This window comes from Medicago truncatula, chromosome 3 (genome assembly GCF_003473485.1).
Source record: "Medicago truncatula cultivar Jemalong A17 chromosome 3, MtrunA17r5.0-ANR, whole genome shotgun sequence".
Taxonomy (NCBI): Eukaryota; Viridiplantae; Streptophyta; class Magnoliopsida; order Fabales; family Fabaceae; genus Medicago; species Medicago truncatula.
Genome location: NC_053044.1, coordinates 46,633,973 through 46,653,680, shown reverse-complemented (window position 1 = coordinate 46,653,680; position 19,708 = coordinate 46,633,973). Strand labels below are relative to the sequence as shown.

The 19,708-nt window shown below is 30.1% G+C and overlaps 2 protein-coding genes across 2 annotated transcripts; both read right to left on the bottom strand.

The window, feature by feature from the left end:
* Positions 1-843: 843 nt before the first annotated feature.
* Positions 844-4,918, bottom strand: LOC11418508 (peroxidase P7). The gene is made up of 4 exons (XM_003602414.4): positions 4,622-4,918; positions 2,385-2,576; positions 2,112-2,277; positions 844-1,512 (listed from the first exon to the last, which is right to left on the bottom strand). The coding sequence occupies exons 1-4, from the start codon at positions 4,838-4,840 to the stop codon at positions 1,121-1,123; spliced, it is 969 nt and encodes a 322-aa protein (XP_003602462.1). The 5' UTR covers positions 4,841-4,918; the 3' UTR covers positions 844-1,120.
* Positions 4,919-10,205: 5,287 nt separating this feature from the next.
* LOC11440461 (peroxidase P7) lies at positions 10,206-12,124 on the bottom strand. Its single transcript, XM_003602413.4, has 4 exons — positions 11,788-12,124; positions 11,212-11,403; positions 10,962-11,127; positions 10,206-10,835 (listed from the first exon to the last, which is right to left on the bottom strand). Exons 1-4 carry the CDS (start codon positions 12,004-12,006, stop codon positions 10,444-10,446), a joined length of 969 nt encoding a protein of 322 aa, XP_003602461.1. The 5' UTR covers positions 12,007-12,124; the 3' UTR covers positions 10,206-10,443.
* Between the last annotated feature and the right edge of the window lie 7,584 nt (positions 12,125-19,708).

Sequence of the window (19,708 nt, the reverse complement as noted above, 5' to 3'; positions counted from 1 at the left end):
CAAATCAAAATGGATGCTTACATTAGAGGATTGCAATTCAAGAAGGTGCAAACTCTGATGATTCGGGTGCAAGGCTAATGGTTCTTTTTTGTTTGTTTGAGCTTAGCTCTTGTTTCTTGGTTTAAGTGTTTCCTTATTCCATGTAGTTTGTAATAATTGTTTTGGTTAATGAAAGTTATCTCTATTTACCAAAAAAGTATTGATTGAGATGCTTATATATTATTCATCAACTAGATTTTCTACATTGACCATGGAAGTTAAAATCACAATATCTTTTCAGCAAGGAGTACAAATACAAAATATTCTTTTACATGAAAATAGAGACACGGTTAAACATAGAAACTAAAGAGAAAAACAAAACCATTTTTTACAAATGAAGAAGAGAAAAAAATATAATACTCCCTCCATACCAAATTGTTTGTGGTTTTGAAAAAATAATTTGTCTCAAATTATATATCATTTTACAATATCAGTGAAACATTAACGTTATTTTTTCTATTATATCATTAACTACTTATTACTTTATCTTCTTTTCATTCTTTAATTTATCTTTCTCATACCATTTACAAAGGACAATTTTGTAAAACAACTTATAATATATATTTCCCACATAAACTTAATTATATTTCTTAATACTTGGGAAATGCCTAAAACATCATACTCCCTTTGTCTCAAATTGTATGTCGTTTTGAAAAAAAAATTGTCCCAAATTGTATGTCGCTTTACAATATCAATGAAGCATTAATGTTATTTTTCATATTATATCATTAACTATTTACTACTTTCTCTTCTTCCAAGTCATTCATTTATCTTTCCGATATCATTTACTAAGGACAATTTTGTAAAACAATTCATAATATCCATTTTCCACACAAAATTAATTACATTTCTTAATACGTGTGAAATGCCCAAAACGTCATACAATTTAGGACGGAGGGAGTACAATTTAGACAGAGGGAGTATAACTAAGACAATACAAGACCCTCGGAAGCACACATAATTAAAATGATAATCAAAACTTGCTTAACAACTTATTTTGCGCAAGTGCACCCACACATCTATATAATACAATTTTGTATGTGTATATCTTGGACGATTAATATCAGTTCAAACTTAAATATTAGTTGGGTTTTCTGCAGTTCTTTCTAATCTCTCCATTTGATCCAGTGAGTGGCTTAATATCTCCCATCTTGATCATAGCAGTGGCAAAATCAGAGAAAAAAGAGTTTTGATTATTAAAATAGCCACTCACTATTGAGTTAGTGGACCCGCCGTTGAAAAGTTGTTGGTCTGAATGAAGAAGACCCTTGTTTTGAACAAGGTTCCTGTAGTAGCAGTTGTCAAAAGAAGTGGGAGTATGGAGATCAAGAGGTGCCAAATTGTTGTCCCCTGATCCTGATGTCTTTGGGCAATTAGATTGCCTTGTGCTAGCAAAAGAAGTATCTATGTTGGTCTCATTGTAGATTCGTACCCTAAATGTTGTGCACCTTGCTTGTCCAATTGTGTGAGCACCTAGTCAATTAATTAAGACACCAAATTAGTTATTTGACAATTATTAGTTCTTCCCAGTTGAGAAATTATAGGCAAAATTACACAACTCGACCATTAACTTAATTTCATGTAACACTTTCGTCATTTATCTTATTTTTTCTCAATTTCATCTTTTATGCTATAACCAGGTAACACTTTCTTCCTTTATCTTTTTCTTTTTTCGATTTAGTCATTTATGTTATGTTATAAAATGTCAACATTGTTATCATTTTTTATGAAAACAAAATAAAAAAATTCATAAAAAGAACTTATAAAGAATTCATCAAACTCATAAACGCATCCAAATCTTCATCCTACAAACATAGAAACCCAAATTTCATTAAAAAAAATCCCATAAAAAGAGAACATTGTTGACATTTTATAACATAAAAGATTAAATCGGAAAAAGAAAACGATAAAAGATAAAAAATATTACTTTATGGAGAAAATAAGATAAAGAACGAAAGTATTATTTGAAGTTAAGTTAATGAACGAATTATGTAATTTTACTTAAATTAGATATTTGAATTAAATATAAGTAAAAAAACTATATGTATATGTCTAAAGCAATGGAATTGTACCTGACAATGCGACTAAGTCCTTGGTGGAAAGACCAACATTCTTAAACATTGAGGTGAGTATATTAAGGTTGGAAGTTGGTCTTGGGATGGCAGTGTTCGCATCAGATTGACTAGCAGTTGTGGCATCTCTTCTTCCAAGTTTTACATTCCAGGTTGGGCCACCAAGCTATCATGTAAATTAAAAGCAAGACAACAAATTTACATTTGCATGGTTAGTGTTCTATATTTTGATTGGTTAATTAATTCATTGATATATGACTACAACATACTTACAATTGCAACGGAGTCTGTGGCAGCAATGGCAAGGATATCAGCACATGATACAACTCCGGGGCATACGTTCTCTACCGCCGTCTTTATGTTGTCAATGACATCGAATCCTCGAACAGAGTTCTTATTCGGGAGTGCGTTCTTCTCTCCGGTAAAGTTTGATGTGTCATCTAGTAGAATTGACCCATCGCACCCCTATAATTAGCAAATAAAATATATCATAGTTTACTCATTGTGCTGATGAGACATCAACTAAAGTAATAAGAATTTCATCTCGTATCTAGGTGGATAAAATTCAAATCTTCCGGAAGACAATGGTAAAATAGCGCCGTTTTAAATCAATAATAGTATATAAAGTAAGGTTTTATGCCACATGTCACTTCCACCTTTATTTTCAATATTTTTACTATTTTTTCTATTTTTTAAAATCAGTATTTTATTTGGCATAATTATCTCAATAACTTTATATATTGTACTGATCTTATCCACTAAATATTTTATTTATGTTTATATTTCATTCAATAATTTTTTTAAATATTTTTTTTTTTGAAGGAAAATATTATTTAATTTTGTTTTTAATTTATTATGCACATTTGCTACTAACATATTTTTTAATTAAAATGATTTTTTATGTAGAATAACTAGCTCAACAAACTAGATATCTAAATTATCATTATAAACTTTGAGTACGAATATAATTACTTGTTGTTTCTACCAATTAGTTGAGAGTAATTAAAATATAACTATATTTTATGTACTTTTTTTTTGAGCGAAACTATATTTTATGTACATGTAGTAGTTAAACTATCCACTTTATGCCCATGATGATTTGTGAACGAAAAAAAAAAAATATACCCATAGTGGATTTTATCTTTGCATATCATGCTTATATGTTGTTTGTCATCCCTAATAATTCTTACTATTACTAGCTATTATTCTTTTGAAGGGACTATTTTATCTTTTGCATGAACCGAATTTTCTCTGCTGCAACAGCAGAGATTAATCTCTCAATAGGATATGACCATAATGTTTGGCAAAGTTCAACTTAAGACTATTGCATTCATGGGTTTGGAATAAATCCAATAACTCATAACTTCTAATTAAGTAACTTGAAGAGATATCTTACCATCATCGTGCTTTTAAGTGACAAGTATATTAATATTATTTATTTAGTTATTATTATTATTATATATACGCAGACACAATTTTTTTTTGTTTTTTTTAAATATAATCCTACATTTTAATTTTAATTTTTTATTTGTTTCTTAGTTGTATTCTTAATTAAACGCCAATTTAAGTAAGCATATAGCTTTGATCAAATTTAATAGACACTGTCAATGAAGGTTGACTCATTTAATAAAAAGTTGATTGACACGCAAGGTCGTGAGTTTAATTACCATTGTCGATGTGAGAACATCTTTGGTGGGTGATATTTAATTACCTATGTAAACCTTCTTTGAACTTGAGGCTTGCCCTGATATGGTGAGCACCCGGAGTTCACTTAAAAATTTTGTAACAAATTTTTTTAATGGATAATTCATTTTTAAAATATTAAATTGATAGAGAAAATTGAAATAATTATCTGATTAAAATTAAATTACTTATTTTAATCAATTTCATATATAAATTTTTTCCTTATATGTGTCAATTCTATTCACTCTAAACACATATTTTTTATTATTTTAATTTACACAACTATGATATTATATTATATTTTATATTTTATGTAGATATTAATAGTTCATTTAATAAATTTTGGGTTATAATATGAGTAATTCTTTGTTTATTTTGTTATTTCTGAGATATACTCCCTCCGTCCGTTAATGTAGTCACTCATTGCCTTTTTCATATTTCTTAAAAAAAGTTGTCAATGTAATTAATGTGTCTGTTTTGTGTATTAATATTACGAAATTGTCCTTTGTTTGTATGTGTTGACTTTTCATATTTCAAGACAAGATAGTGATATTAATTCAGGGTATGTTTAGGAAAAAAATAATAAATGCATCTAGTAAATTGAAAAGGGGTTTATATTTAAGGACAAAAGTAAAATCAAATGGATGTTTACATATAGGGACGGAGGAAGTATGAATTTCAAATGAATATTATACAAATAATCTGAAACATAATGTTATATATGCAACCCGGTCAACACCAAAAAAATATAATAGTATCAATAAAGAAAGTGTATTGAAAAATATGTGGTGCTATAAATGAAATTGGTCAAACATGTTGAGGCTTACATTGACAAAGCAATCGTGGAAGAACAAGCGGAGGATAGAAGCACCAATTCGTGCCTCCTTTGATATGGCGGATTGCACTTGACGTTGGACAATGGAAGAGAGTTTGGGACAAGTTTTTGAGTAAAAGTTTGTAGAGAGTTGTGCATTGACACTCCCTATTATGAGGACAAATAGAACCAAACTGAACATTGTTATTCTAGAACAACTTAAAGGAGCCATTGATTAAATCCCTCAAAATAAAGAAGTTTCACTAAGCTAACTCTTGTGATTTTTCTTTGTTCTTGAGAAGAGAGGTGTGGTTTATCAATTTATCAAACTAGTTCCATATTTATAATTTTTTTTTGTTGCAATTATTATGCGATCTTTTCGTAAAATAGTATTACGATAACTTCAAAATACTATGCTAATTATTGAAGACACAAATAGTTAGATATTTTGCTCATACATGCATGTTGCCACTTGTGTTCAAGTTCGAATTTATGCAATTAATTCAAGATTTGTGGTTCATATGACTTTTCATAGGTAGGTCATTTCACTTTATCGATGATCCTTTTTTGCTGGATCATTGCTCTCGTGTCTCATAGCTGTTGCCTCATTGTTGCTAGAGGCTATGCTCATAACACAATACTCATTAATTTATGATTATGACGGATTAGAAAAATGGGGTTGTTTAGGTGTGAGTGTTTATGAATTGATTCGATCATTTTAAAGATAACAAAGATGCAAATTAAAGCAGCGTCATTTTTTCCACGGCCTAACTACTCTGTTTCTTGGTGTGCTTTGTCAAAGTGTTTATAATTGTTTGTGTCCCACATATTTTTTTGTGATATGTTCGAATTAATTTAATAATTCGTTGATACAAAACATGTTCTATAAAGATTAAAATTATAACCATACTATGACCTCGTTTGTTAAAGTTTTTTTTAAAAAAAAAAAATCATTTTTGCAAACAAAATAATCATTTAAAAAATTATTTTTTAACCAAAATAATCATTTTTAAAAGTATTCCATCCGTTTATTATATAACTTTTAAAAAAAATCATAATCTAAGAATATACTAAAATCATCTTCAAATAAGAAGTTGTTAAGAGCAGTTTTTCATAAATAGATTTTTTTAAGAGAAGAGGAGAAATAGGAGTCAAAAGATTAAATTAATTTTGTAACAAAAAATCTCTTTTACTCCCTCCGTCCCAAATTGTATGACGTTTTGGTCATTTCACACGTATTAAGAAATGTAATTAATATTGTGTGGGGAAGAGAAATTATGAGTTGTTTTACAAAATTATCCTTAATAAATGGTATGGAAAAGATAAATGAAATAATTGAAAGAATTGGGAGTAATTAATAGTTAAGGATATAATAGGAAAAATAACATTAATATTTCATTGGTATTGTAAAGCGACATATAATTTGGGACAAATTTTTTTTCCAAAGCGACATACAATTTGGGACGGAGGGAGTATATAATTATATCCAAACAAACTAAATTATTTTTAAAATGGTAAACAAACGTAAAATAGATGAGCATGTATATAAACTAGGATTTACGAAATTATTCATTGTCAGGGTCACTTTTATTTTAATTTCTAACAAACGGGTCCTATAGTGCGTAAAATATACGAGCATGTATATAAACTAAGATTTACGAAATTTAGATTTATTAAACATATTAGAAATTAGGTGTGAGAGAGATATATGAAACACACACAAAAATGTTAGTGACGACTAGTTTGGTTCTTCCTCAACTAGTACTCATAATGTCTCAAACAATCTTCATATAGTGTGACGATAGAATACGTTTATGTACGATATATTGAGAATCATATCCTCTTGTAATATGATAATCAATTAGAGTTTTCCATTATTCTCTTAATGATGCATCTAGAAATCCACTCATATTGACCCCATATAAATTAATCAAATAATTGAACTAGTGGGAGGTATGTGTTAATTAGAGAAACAAATAAGTAGAGTTCAAAGTTCATTTTTAAACTAAAGGGGGTTTATGTGTAATTCAAGCTTCTCTCAAGGGAGATGAGTGAAATAATCTCTAATACGTTTTGAATAAGAGGGAAGGAAAATGTATATTTTAACATAAAAGAGAAGGGGAAGTGTAATTGAAGCATTTTTTAAAGGAGGGAAGTGTAATCTACTCTTAGCTTTTATATTTATGTATTGATAGTTGATAACTTTGCCTAATATTTACATTTAAACGGAGCTCAATTTGAATTATGCACATCTCTCCCTCACTAAAGTTGAGCAATATTTACCGATCACAAACTCAAATATATCTAATTTAGATACGCACATAAATATATATTAAGTATTTATTTGCAAAAGAGAAATGCTAACAAGTGTTCTTAGGGTATTAGTTAAAGTTTAAAACTAAATAAATTTGCATTGAAAAAGTAATCATTGTTGAGACAAAGGTAAAATCTTGTAATTCTAAAAAAAAAAAAAAAATTCTATTATGGAATTTTTTAACAAATGTTCTTATGACACTCGTCACAAAACACTTTTTAAAATACACATTATTTAATTTATTATTTTATTTTATTTTTTGTGATTTATGTGTGTCCAAGCTATTTTATTTTATTCACTAAAGCCAAACAAGCGGACGCATCTCTTTGACCCTAAAAAGAAGTGGGTGGACGCAAGGTCAACTCAGAGCCAAAATAGAAACGGTCGGCCTCCATGTTCATTTTCTAATATTTGACAACTAGGGTACCTATGGAAGAATGGTGAGTAATTTACCTCAACCAATACACATTAGCTACATAAGCACATTTTTAAGTGGTATCCATGAACTATCTTGATCTCACCAACAAATTGCTCATTTTCATTGGTTGGTGGATAAATTACTCACCATTCTTCAAAGGTAATCTAGAAGAAAAAAAAACCATTTAAATTAGTTTAGCCAATACTGTTGAGTTATTAATTTTTGATAACGGGTGTCTGGGACCTTCTTTAATGATTTCAAATTAATAAATTATTATTTGAAAAAGTTAAATACTATAATTTTTTATTTATTAAATACATAAATTTTTCGTAAAATTTTATCATTTAAAACCCTTAATGAATTTTCTCGAAACACTCGTTAACATTTTCTATTTTATATTTATAAAAATAAGTAACATATTTATCCTTATAGAAATTGTTTATCTTTTTTTTTTAAGGAAGAAATTGTTTATCTTTATTACTCTTTTGATACCTGGGTCAAACATTATTTTTTTTTTTGCACAAACCAAAATGCCATATATATTAACAACAACAGTGACGCTCCATGCACAAAGAGTGCAGAGAATACCACCGATCAAAGTTTACAGACACCAAGAGCCAACAAGAGAGCTGCCAAACAAACATCAATCAGTGGACATCCATACAAGATAGCGGATGCCTCCACCAAGCACGATAACAATAATAAAAGGATGCATGTTTAGCTTTCAACCACAAAAAAGAAAGTAACTTGACTCTCTCAAAAAGGACCAAGGTAGTAGACACCAAATTTTTAAAAATACGATTATTATGTTCCTTCCAAATTACCTAGACACAAGCAAACCATAGAACCTTAAAGTACGAGTGAGTATCACGCGGCATCCCCGCCATGAAGGACATCTGGATGAAATGCTCACGAATCTGACAAGGAGGAACCACCGAGAGCCCTATCCAATTCCAGACAAGAAGCCACAATGAATAAGACAACTCGCAATCAAGAAAAAGGTGATTAGCTGTTTCGAAAGCTCCACACCCAGTTACACAGGCCAAGTCGTTTGCTTGAATGATATTCCGCCTCAATAAAATATCTTTTGATGGAAGTCGGTTGCGCAAGAGACGCCACACTAACAAAGATACTTTCACAGGAATATTCCTATGTCAGACATCATCCACAAGGCTCCTATCCACCTGTTCACCTGAAGATGTGAGAAAGCGATAGGCTTCCCGCACCGAATAATCATGCACATGATCTAAAATCCATCTCCACGAATCAGTGACATCACCTGCAAAACAATGTTATGTAACACCTCGGAACACTCCCTCATATTTTCCTCCTCCCAGGCTAACAAACGGCGTCTCCATTCCCACGCTCTTCCCTCCTCCTCCCACCCTAAACTCTCTATCTCCTCCACCGTACTATCCTTATTAATGGCTAGATCAAAGAGTCTTGGAAATTTGAATCGCAAATGTGTGTGTTTAATTTCTGAAGAGACGTGTGTTTAATTTCTGAAATGAAAAAATTATTCTTATACATTAAAAACCATTCACAATTTTATGTCATTAATTTATAAATTTCAATTCTTTAAAAAATTATAATTCAATGGAAATATATATTTAATTTTGTTTACAAAAGTTAGTCGCTATAAAAAAATTATTTAATAAAGTTCGTCAATCTCATGATACATGTACCAAAAGAAAAGGTTCATTGTATTAAAATAAAAAGGGTAATTATGGAAAAATGGGGAAAAATACTTGTCTCGCACGTTTCTTCGCATGTCCTTGAAGAAAAGAAAAACTGGCAAGGCCCACAAATCACAATATAAATCTCTCCCTTCAAACTCTCTGTTGCACCAAACAAGAGAAGTTGAACACTTCTCTCCTATCTCTATCGCACCATCTTTTCTCTCGGTTAACTCTCTTCAAATAAATAGTGTAAATGAAAAAAGTAAATATCAAACAACATGTATAAGTGATAAGTTTTTTTTCACAAGTCAAGGAGTTCTAACATCTTAATGTCTCTACTTAGATCACAAGCTTGCATTACTAAACTTAACGAGCAAATTAAAATATTAAATGACTTAAGATTTTAGATTAAAATATGATGTTTAATTCACTCGTATGATTGTTTAAAACTCAATCTAATAATCGTTAGTGTTTTAGATTTATGGTTACAATAACTATAGTTTGAGATTCATATGTAAACTTTCAGTTTAATTACAAAAATAGTTTCTGATTCATTTGGGGTGGGGGTAGGTATGAAATTCTTCTTAATTTCAGGTTGTCAACAATAATGAGGAACTTTAATTTTGACAAAAATAATAATTGATATTTTACACAAAAAATTATCTATCAATTATAAGCCTTCCTTCTTCTTTCTTTTTTAAATAAAGTTTAGGTGGACTAAGCTTACATCGACTCGCTCTCTAGACTTTAATTAATACTTCAAAAGTATTGACTGAGTTGCTTATACAGTACTCCATCCGTTTAAAAATACATGTTTAATTTTCGTAATGTGCACTATTCACTTGATTTACTTTGACCATACTTTTTTAACTAATGTATAAATATAAATATTAGTATGTAAGATGTTGTTTAATTTGTCTCGACAAATATTTTTAAAATATTAAATTTTTATAATTTTTTACTTTGATAATTAAAGATATTAACGGTCAAAATTATGCATTGACATGTGAGAAGTGGTTGATTTGGACATGTATTTTGAGATAGAGAAAGTAATAGTTACCAACAAGATTTTTACATTGTCAACGGAAGTAAAAATCGCAATATTATATTAGTAATGATTGCTTACGTGAAACAGAGACACAATCAAACATTAAAGTAAAAAGACAAACTAAACCCTTTTTATAAATTAAAATCACAATTGACCTTGTAGATTATCAAACTAGCTTCCGTTCTTACAATTTTGTAAATGAAGTAAAAAAAACATAATAAAACTAAGACAATACACGACCTTCGGAAGTACCCATAATTAAAATGACAATTCAAACATGTTTAACAACTTATTTTGCACACACTTGCACACACATCTATATAATAAAATTTGTATGTGTATATCTAGAATGATTAGTATCAATTTAACTTAAATATTAGTTGGTTTTTCTACAGTTCTTCCTAATCTCTCCATTTGATCCGGTGAGAGGTTTAATATTTCCCATCTTGATCATAGCAGCGGCAAAATCAGAGGAAAAAGAGCTTGGGCTAGTACTATAACCACTCACTATTGAGTTGGTGGACCCGCCGTTAAAAAGTTGTTGGTCTGAATGGAGAAGACCCTTGTTCTGAACAAGGTTCTTGAAGTAGTTGTTGTCAAAAGAACTAGGAGTCTGAAGATCAAGAGGTGCCAAATTGTTGTCACCTGATCCTGATGCCTTTGGGCAATTTGATTGCCTCGTGCTAGCAAATGCAGCATTTATGTTGGTCTCGTTGTAGATTCGTGCCCTAAAATTTGTACACCTTGCTTGTCCAATTGTGTGTGCACCTGTTCAATTAATTAAGACTCCAAATTAATTATGTGTTCATTCTCGATTGAGAAATGCGTATTTCAACCGACTATAAATATAAGCAAAAAAGTACATATATTTTGTCCAAATCAATATAACTATACCTGACAATGTGACCAAATCTTTGCTAGAAAGACCAACGGCGCTAAACATTGAGGTGAGTGTATTGAGGTTGGAAGTTGGTGCCGGGATGGCAGTGTTAGCAGCGGATTGACTAGCCGTTTTAGCATCTCTTCTTCCAAGTTTTACATTCCAGGTTGGACCTCCAAGCTAAACAACACAACATTTGCATGGTTAGTGCACTGGTTAGATTTTGATTGGTTAATTAATTCATTGATATATAACAGCACTTACAATTGCAACAGAGTCTGCGGCAGCAATGGCTAGGATATCAGCACATGATACAACTCCGGGGCATACGTTCTCTACGGCTGTCTTTATGTTGTCGATGACATCAAATCCACGAGCGGAGTTTCTATTTGGATTTGCATTCTTCTCACCGGTAAAGCTTGATGTGTCATCTAAGAGAATTGATCCATCACATCCCTATAATTTCAATGTGTATAAATATAATTTACTCGTATGATAAGTCTACGAAGAAAGTGTGTTGAAAAAATATATATGGTATTAAAAATTATACTACATAATATGCATGAAAAGACTTGGTGTATGTCTGATTTCACCGTGACAAAAATTGATTTTGATTAGAGTTTTGTTTTAAGGTAGAATAACTTGTATTTGAACGCGTTCAAGTGAAATGATTTGAATATTAAATTTGAGTGTAATATTACATTTGGAAGCAAAACCTATACCTCGTAGCTTTACGTTAGAATAAATTCTAGAGACAAAATCATTTTTAATTGAGAACCATAAAACATATCAAAATTAATTTTAAATATTTAGAATCACTTGAATCAAATATGCACTTACATTGACAAAGCAATCGTGGAAGAACAAGCGGAGGATAGAGGCACCCATTCGGGCCTCCTTTGATATGGCAGTTTGCAGTGTGGATTTCACTGTGGTAGAGAGTTTGGGACAAGTTTTTGAGTAAAAGTTTGTAGAAAGTTGTGCATTGGCACTCCCTATTATGAGAACAGATAGAACTAAACTGATCATGGTTAATCTAGAACAATTTAAAGGAGCCATTGATTAAATCCTCTTACGTAAAAGTTTCACTTAGCTAGCTCTAGTGTTTTCTCTTTGTTATTGAGAAGAGGGGTGTGGTTTATCAATTTACAGAACTAGTTCCGTATTTATAATGATCCTTTGCAATAGAAAAGGTTGTCTATGTCTAATGTGTAACACGTAGAATATAGACAAGTCATATATCTATGCATGGGAAAATTAAAGCCATATATTATCTTTCAAAAAAAGTGTTAGGAAAACTTCAAAATAGCTATTAATTTATGATTATGATGGATAGGAAAAAAGGGGTTTCTAGGTGTGTGTACATGATTTGATTCGATCAATTCAAAGATAACAAAGTGCAAGTTAAAGCATAGTCATTTTTCTACGCGTGTAACTACTATGTTCCCTTACTTTGTCAAAGTGTATACAATTTACAAATGTTTGGTAAACCATATTTCTCCAATAGGGTCCCATTAAATAATATTGTATATATTTTTCATGCGATATATGTCCATGCAAGTTGCAAAACGACGGAATAGAGAAAAAAGCAAAATTTGAGTGCATAGATCAAAGATTCCAAAGGACCAATAAAACAACAATAATCATGCGTAAAGACTTAGTTTAACAGAATCATTATAGTACTAATAGAAGTGTAGACTGATTAGAATATTTGATGGTTGTTATATGGGTTTATTTTGGCAAGTTAATTGGTCATGTTAACCCGTGTCCCTAGGGCACTAGTTAAAGAAATTAAAAAAAGGAAGTTTTAAAATAAAAGTAACATTTTTTATACTTTTCAAAAGTTGACAGTACAAATTTCAATGTAATATTTATTACATTTGACTAATTGACTCCTTAACCAGTGTCTCGGGGACACTGGTTAACATTATTCTTAAAATAATCATAATAAAAAACTTTACCAATTTCATTCTATAATTATGAATTAATGTCACAACGCGGTTTACCTTATGGTGTGAATGCCACAAGTTGTAAACTAGTACTAATTTTCAGGTTTTGCTGGCCAAATGTTGCCTACAGAAATCATTTACTAATTGCGTTTAAAACAAGCATGCAAGAAACTTCTATCCTTGTCCTTTGAGGTGGTCTACTATTGATATTGACTACTAATTAACTAACCACAATTATTTCAAATCCTCAAGGTTTATCTTGTGCGTTATGTTTTAGTGTGGTGGAGGAACAACATCATGTTTAGGGGTGTTTTTGTTGATTTTCCGAGTTTAGTTGATGATTGGTGTAGTAATCCATTAACATGTTTACAAAGCGCATAAGAATTTATTTATGTAAGGGTTTGAGTACCCTTTATACTCATTATTTTTTTGGTTACATTTTATACTCATTATTTAATATCATTATTTCTTTATAAAAAAAATAACCACATTTATGCTTTTTTTTTTTACCCTAATAATAACCACAATTAGTAAATTGGTGGGGGGATTGGGACTTGGGGTCTTGGGAAGGTAGACCATGGATTTGAGGTTTAGATTTAAAATATGGTGGAACATTGGGAAGTATATGAAGAATTAAGATATGCTCGAAGGTTGGGGTTTCATGCGATAGAGTTGAATGTCGACTCTTTGGTGGCTGTTAATGCTGTTATCCATAATGGGAGAGGTAGTCCTATGGGCCGGTCTCTAGTTGCAAAGATTCTTTGTTTGCTAGATTTAGAATGGGAGGTTCACATTAATCACTCTTATCGTGAAGCAAATTAGTGTGTGATGCTTTAGTTAAGTACATGTATTCTTTAAATAGTGATGGGACAGATCTCTTTGGAGATTCCCAGGTGCCATGGTATCCCCTAACTTTACTATATATATAATATTAGGCCAATTCATATAACATGTTTCATTTGGTTGCAGTGGAATAGTGGCTTGTCTTTCAACTAAATGTTACGGGTTCAAGATCTGCCACTGAATAGTGATATGTGATTCTTTGAATCGTGAGTTTGGTCGTTTGCTTATAATGAGATTATATATCCTTCGTTTAATTTCACTGTAGTATTCTTTTTCGTTAGGCGTTAGGCTTCTTTATAAAAAATAAAAAAATAAAAAAAGTTAGATTAAAAATAAAATTTTCACCATAAAACATATTTAAAATTTAATAATTAATGTTAAGTTAAAAATATATTTAACACTATTATTTTACACAATTAACACTTGCTTTAAGTCGTCCTTTCCGAAGAAAAAAAAAGAATAAAAAAACACTTACCTTAAGATGAACACCCTAGATTTATTCATTAAATACGTATATGGTCTATAATAAAGATTATATACACCATCATTAATTAAATGAATTTAAAATGTAGATTTTTGTTTATAATAGTGGTCGGAAGGTGTAATATGTATTTTAAGGATCTTCTAACGAATATCTCCGAAAACTTAAAACATTTTAAATTAAGGGAAATGCTAATTTGTGCGATCAAGACACAAGTTAATTAATCAAATATAGAAATACTTGCTATGGTCACATTTATAAGCAACTTTTACTTTTTCATATTCATTAAATAGGGGTTTTTTTCTAGATTACCTTTGAAAAATGGTGGATAATTTATCCACCAACCAATCATAATGAACAATTTATTGGTGATGTCAAGATAGTTTATGGATACCACCTAAAAAGGTGGATGTTTATTGGTTGGGATAAATTACCCATCATTTTTCCATGGGTACCCTAGTTGTCACCCAAACTTTTTCATTTTCAACACACTTATTTTATAAATGCGGCACTCAATGTCGGAGGACTTTTTCTTTAAGGAATGGTATTGGAGGAAATTTGATTCAATGATTTATTTCCATGCTTTACTGTTTTCGTTGACATTTTTCATGTTGAAAAGTGTAGACATTCTAAATTAAATAGGGTTGACGAATACTGAGCTTACACAAGTCTTGTTTTGCTTAGTACCTAAGGTTCATATTGCTTTCTTCCTCTACTATCTTTTTTAAGCACTCAAGCCTCAGATTGAGCAAGGTCTTTCCTTCATTAAGAAAAAAACATCTATTATAGTTGTAGAATGAGAACTTTGTTGTGTTAGCATTATAAAATGAGTAGTGATATATATACAACCATTTGATACAACTTTGATGATAACTTTTATTTGCTCTCTTTTTATTGATCCAGGACAATAGAGAGAGAAAAAGAGATAATAAGAATTAATGTGAGTATGAGAGATAAAGTTGTCATAAAATTGTAACAAAGTGGTTGTACAAATATCATTTCTCTTATAAAATACGCACATTCCACTTCTTTTCTTCTCTTTATTTTATCTAATGATTAAGAATTCATTTTTTTTTAAGTATAGAAGTGAGGTGTCTAGAGGGTCGAACTCTGACCTCTAAATATACTATTTAATGTTCATACCAACTCATTTAAACTCACGTGAAGATTTCCGCTTCATTCTACTCTACTCCCTCCGTCCCAAATTGTATGACGTTTTAGGCATTTCACACATATTAAGAAATGTAATTAATATTGTGTGGGAAAGAGATATTATGAGTTGTTTTACAAAATTATCCTTAATAAATAATATGGGAAAGATAAATGAAAGAATTGAAAAAAGAAAGAGTAATAAATAGTTAAGGATATAATAAGAAAAGTAACATTAATGTTTCATTGATATTCTAAAGTGACATATAATTTTGGACAAATATTTTTTCTAAAGTGACATACAATTTGGGACGGAGGGAGTATTATAGTATGTTTGTTTTTATGTTTCATCAATCCCAATAGAGTCATAGGGTGCGTTTGATTTGCTAAAAAATGAAGGACAGAACAGAACAACTCTAGTTGTCCAGTGTTTGATTTGTAAAACTATTTCAGGTATAGGACAAACTGAATGCATTTTGTCCCTCAAAAATCGTATAAAACAAAAAATTACTCAATACCATAAAAAATTTATCGTGTGCTGTTCTGTCTTGTATTATACTGTTCTATCTTGTACTGTTTTGTCCAGTACTTGCTGTTTTGCAAACCAAACACACCCATAGAGATATTTAGTATTTGTGTTTTTTTCTTGTTGGTTCTAACCCCTTTTTATTCAAAAAATAAAAATTAACGAATTATATTGATGTAAGGAAAAATACACTTATTTTAGTTTGAACTCAAGATCACGCAGTTATGTGTGTAAGTTTTAGTAGTACTTAGTCAACATATCCAAAAATAATAATATTTAAATTGATTTCAAGAACTAAAAAATGTTTTAATTAAGTATTTCCTTTTTGAAATAATTGGGTTCGGTTGTTTTTTTATTGTCGGGACCACAAAAATTTCCAAATAATGACATTATCTATTTGTGTGTGCCCGACAATGATCTACTATGCCTTTCTTTCCCTAAAAAAAACTATTATATTATGCATGCCTTTAGAAAAAAGGAAATATTCTTTCATGTATAGATGTGTAAGGAGGAGTAGTGTTAATAGTTTATTAATATTAATATTAACATTAACTATTTTAAAAAATTTCCTTAAAAAAAAAACTATTTTAAAATTTTGATACATTTAAAATATGTTGTGACTATTTATTACAGGTTCATAGACAAAAGAGTCAATATTCTTTCTATTTACTCCTTAGTCTCTCTATTTCTTCTATTTATAGAATAAGGTTTAATATGTCATTTGGTCCCTTATTTAATTTTAAGTTTTCATTTTGACCCCATAACTAATAAAACTCATGTTTTGGTCCCTCAAATCTATCTCCGTCAATCAAATAAATCCACCTCTGTTAAGTTAAATTGTTTGATCATTTTTTTAAAAGAGGACCATTGGATTCTCATGTCTATTTTATCTAACATGTACTACCAACACCTAACTTTTTTTTCCTCTTCTTCATCTTTATCAATCATATTCATATCTTCATACAAATCTTGAAACTTACCCAAAAAAAATCCAGGAAAAATAAATTAAAACCCAACAAATTTTTTTCTCTTTCTATTCAAAACAGTAACAATAACAACAGCAGCATAAAGAGTGTCTCTCTTCCTATTCTCTCTCAAATCCCAACAACAACAACAACAAAAATTCATCAAAAAGGTAATATCGAGGATGTTGATTCTGCGCATAATGCTATTGATTTCATCTACAAACTCACGAATTTGCTAAGCTTTCAAAGCTTTGCTATATTGATTTCACCACACATGCTTGTATGTAACATATCCAGATGCAAAGAAGCTCGCTTAATTATTAGATCCACAAAAGATGTGGAAGCCTTTTGAATCAAGCAACAAAGAACTCTCTCTCACATGCGTGTCTCTGCTATGTGATTCAAGAGATTGAAATCATGTGTGTCTCCGGTATCATGCTTGTATGAAGATATGAATATGAAGAAAAAAAAAACCTTTTTTGAAAGAAAAAAACCCATTTTTTGGGCGTGTGTTTGTTGTTGTTGATGGCAGCTATGAAAAGTTGGTTCAGTTAAATTTAATGGTCAGTGATTTATTTGACTATAGGAGATGAATTTGAGGAACCAAAACATGAATTTTATTAGTTATGGGGACAAAATGAAAATTGGAAATTAATTAGGGGATCAAATGACCTATTAAGCCTAAATATAAAGACACAAATAAATTTAAAAATAATAAATAGTAATGAGACATACTTAGTGGTACGACCTGGTACTACGTACTATTTTGTATCTATCTCCTACTAATGACGTTATCTATTTATTTTTAGCAAATTAAAAAAAGATATTAACTCGAGACAAAAATGGTCATCTGTCTAGTAAAAATATATTTTAGGGGCGAGATCAAGGTTTTGCAACTCGAGAGTTTACCTCAACTCGTTTTATTTAGGTAAACTCGACTCGAGAACTCGTATGAGTTTACATAAAATTAAAATTACATAAAATTTATTATATGCATGACATGTATAAGCTAATATAATATTGTAAATAGGTCAATAGTGCAAAATATGACTTGAATACAAAAGCAAAATATAACAAACTACCATGATAAAACGTTATGCTCAACTTAACATCAAAATACGAAAATTAACGCACAAAATCATAAGTTTCTAAGTTTAAGTCATCCATAAAACCATCCAAAAAAGCAAGTTTCACCAGTTCCTAAAGTTGTTAATAAAACTATCTAAAAAATAAATTAGTTAATTTCTTCAAAAGGTCAACAAACACCGCCGCCGCAACCCTAACCGGCATCGCAATCACCAGCGTCGAAATATGAGTTTCTATCGTCGGAATCGCAACTCTAACTGGTATGTGCTCCCCTATTCATGGTTTGAAAACTTAGAGAAGAAAGAAAAAGAAACGTTTCATTTCAGGAACGTGTTACTGTAAAGATAACTATTCAGTAAACATTTTAGTCTTTGGGGTTGTAGAAAATGAATTGGGTTTTGAAAAAATGGGCAAAAAAAGGGCCAATTTTTTTAATTTTTTTTTTAGATGTAAACTCGAAAAATTCGATAAACTCTTCAAACCTTTCGATTTTACCAGAAATCGAGTTTACCTCCGAGTCAACACGATTTTGGTACCTAAACACATAAACTCGATAAACTTAAAGAGTTAACATTCGATTTGCGGAACATTAGGCGAGATGATTGTGAACTTTGACTATTTAATCTTAAAGTTCAAAAAAAAAAAAACTTCAAAGTTGAAACAACTGTTAATGGGAATCCAATTAGTTCGGTGAGATGCTCCACGGAACCTTCGGATTTGATCAAACAAATAAAGCTGGTCGTAGCTAAGCTAATTGATTCTTTCAGAAAAAACTTATTCAAAAAAAAAACTAAGCTAATCGATCTTTATTATTGAATAAAATTTAGTTAAACCGATTAATTTAGTCTTCCAAATATATGTTAGCAATTTTTCTTAACAAAAGAAAAAATATAGTAACAATTTATAAGTTCCAGAAATTGAACAAGGTTAGTTAACTTAGTTCTCTTTTTATATACAAATCTTGAATCCAATGAGTTCTTTTATATTTAAATGACGAATAATTCGAAAAAATTTAAGTTTGATTTTTATTTGAAAAAATTCTTAGTATATTGATCTCTCAATCAAACTTTCATCCCCTTAATAATCGGAGGGTTAAACAAAAATTATTCTTGAATCATGATTTTAGATGTTCTTTACTTATTAATAAGAGACTATTTTTTACCAAAAAACTTTTAATTTAATGCTAAATTAAATTTGTATCTTTAATTTATTTTGAAGTTTCACTTTAGTCCTTTAAATTTTTTCTTTCCAGGTTAGTCACTTAATTTACAAACGCTGAACACTTTCGTTCTTAAGTTTTTACATCCCAGTATATTCCCTTAAATTGTTTACATCTCATTACAGACATAAGACACTTCAACCTTTAACTTACAGAAGTTAAACATTTTAATCTGATCACTTTTGGTGTCTAATATTTGCAACTCAAGAGAACAAATGTCTAAAGTTATTCACTTATGTGACAAAAATGTCTTTTTTTAAGAAACTAAAATAGATTATATTAACACTGAGTGAACCTCCAATAACATAAGGTGTACTGAGGAGACCACCAAATAAACAGACTGTATATTACAAAATCAGGATCGTCTTAACAAATTTATAGGCCCGATTTTAATTTTATAAGGGATGCAAAAAAAAAAAAAAATCTGGACCCCAAAAAAATAAATAAGTTATTTAAAAAAAATATATTAAAAATCACACTTTTGTGGGTCTTGAACACATGACCTCACACTCATCAAAAAGTGGCCACACCACTAAAGCAAGC

Bases quoted from the DNA above. Each gene is read 5' to 3' on its own strand.
- LOC11440461 (XM_003602413.4), bottom strand. From the start codon at position 12,006: ATGGCTCCTTTAAATTGTTCTAGATTAACCATGATCAGTTTAGTTCTA. The intron at 11,404-11,787 runs GTAAGTGCATAT...TTGAAATTATAG, and splicing joins TCCACGATTGCTTTGTCAAT to GGATGTGATGGATCAATTCT. The intron at 10,836-10,961 runs GTATAGTTATAT...TTAATTGAACAG, and splicing joins AGATTTGGTCACATTGTCAG to GTGCACACACAATTGGACAA.
- LOC11418508 (XM_003602414.4), bottom strand. From the start codon at position 4,840: ATGGCTCCTTTAAGTTGTTCTAGAATAACAATGTTCAGTTTGGTTCTA. The intron at 2,577-4,621 runs GTAAGCCTCAAC...TGCTAATTATAG, and splicing joins TCCACGATTGCTTTGTCAAT to GGGTGCGATGGGTCAATTCT. The intron at 1,513-2,111 runs GTACAATTCCAT...TTAATTGACTAG, and splicing joins GGACTTAGTCGCATTGTCAG to GTGCTCACACAATTGGACAA.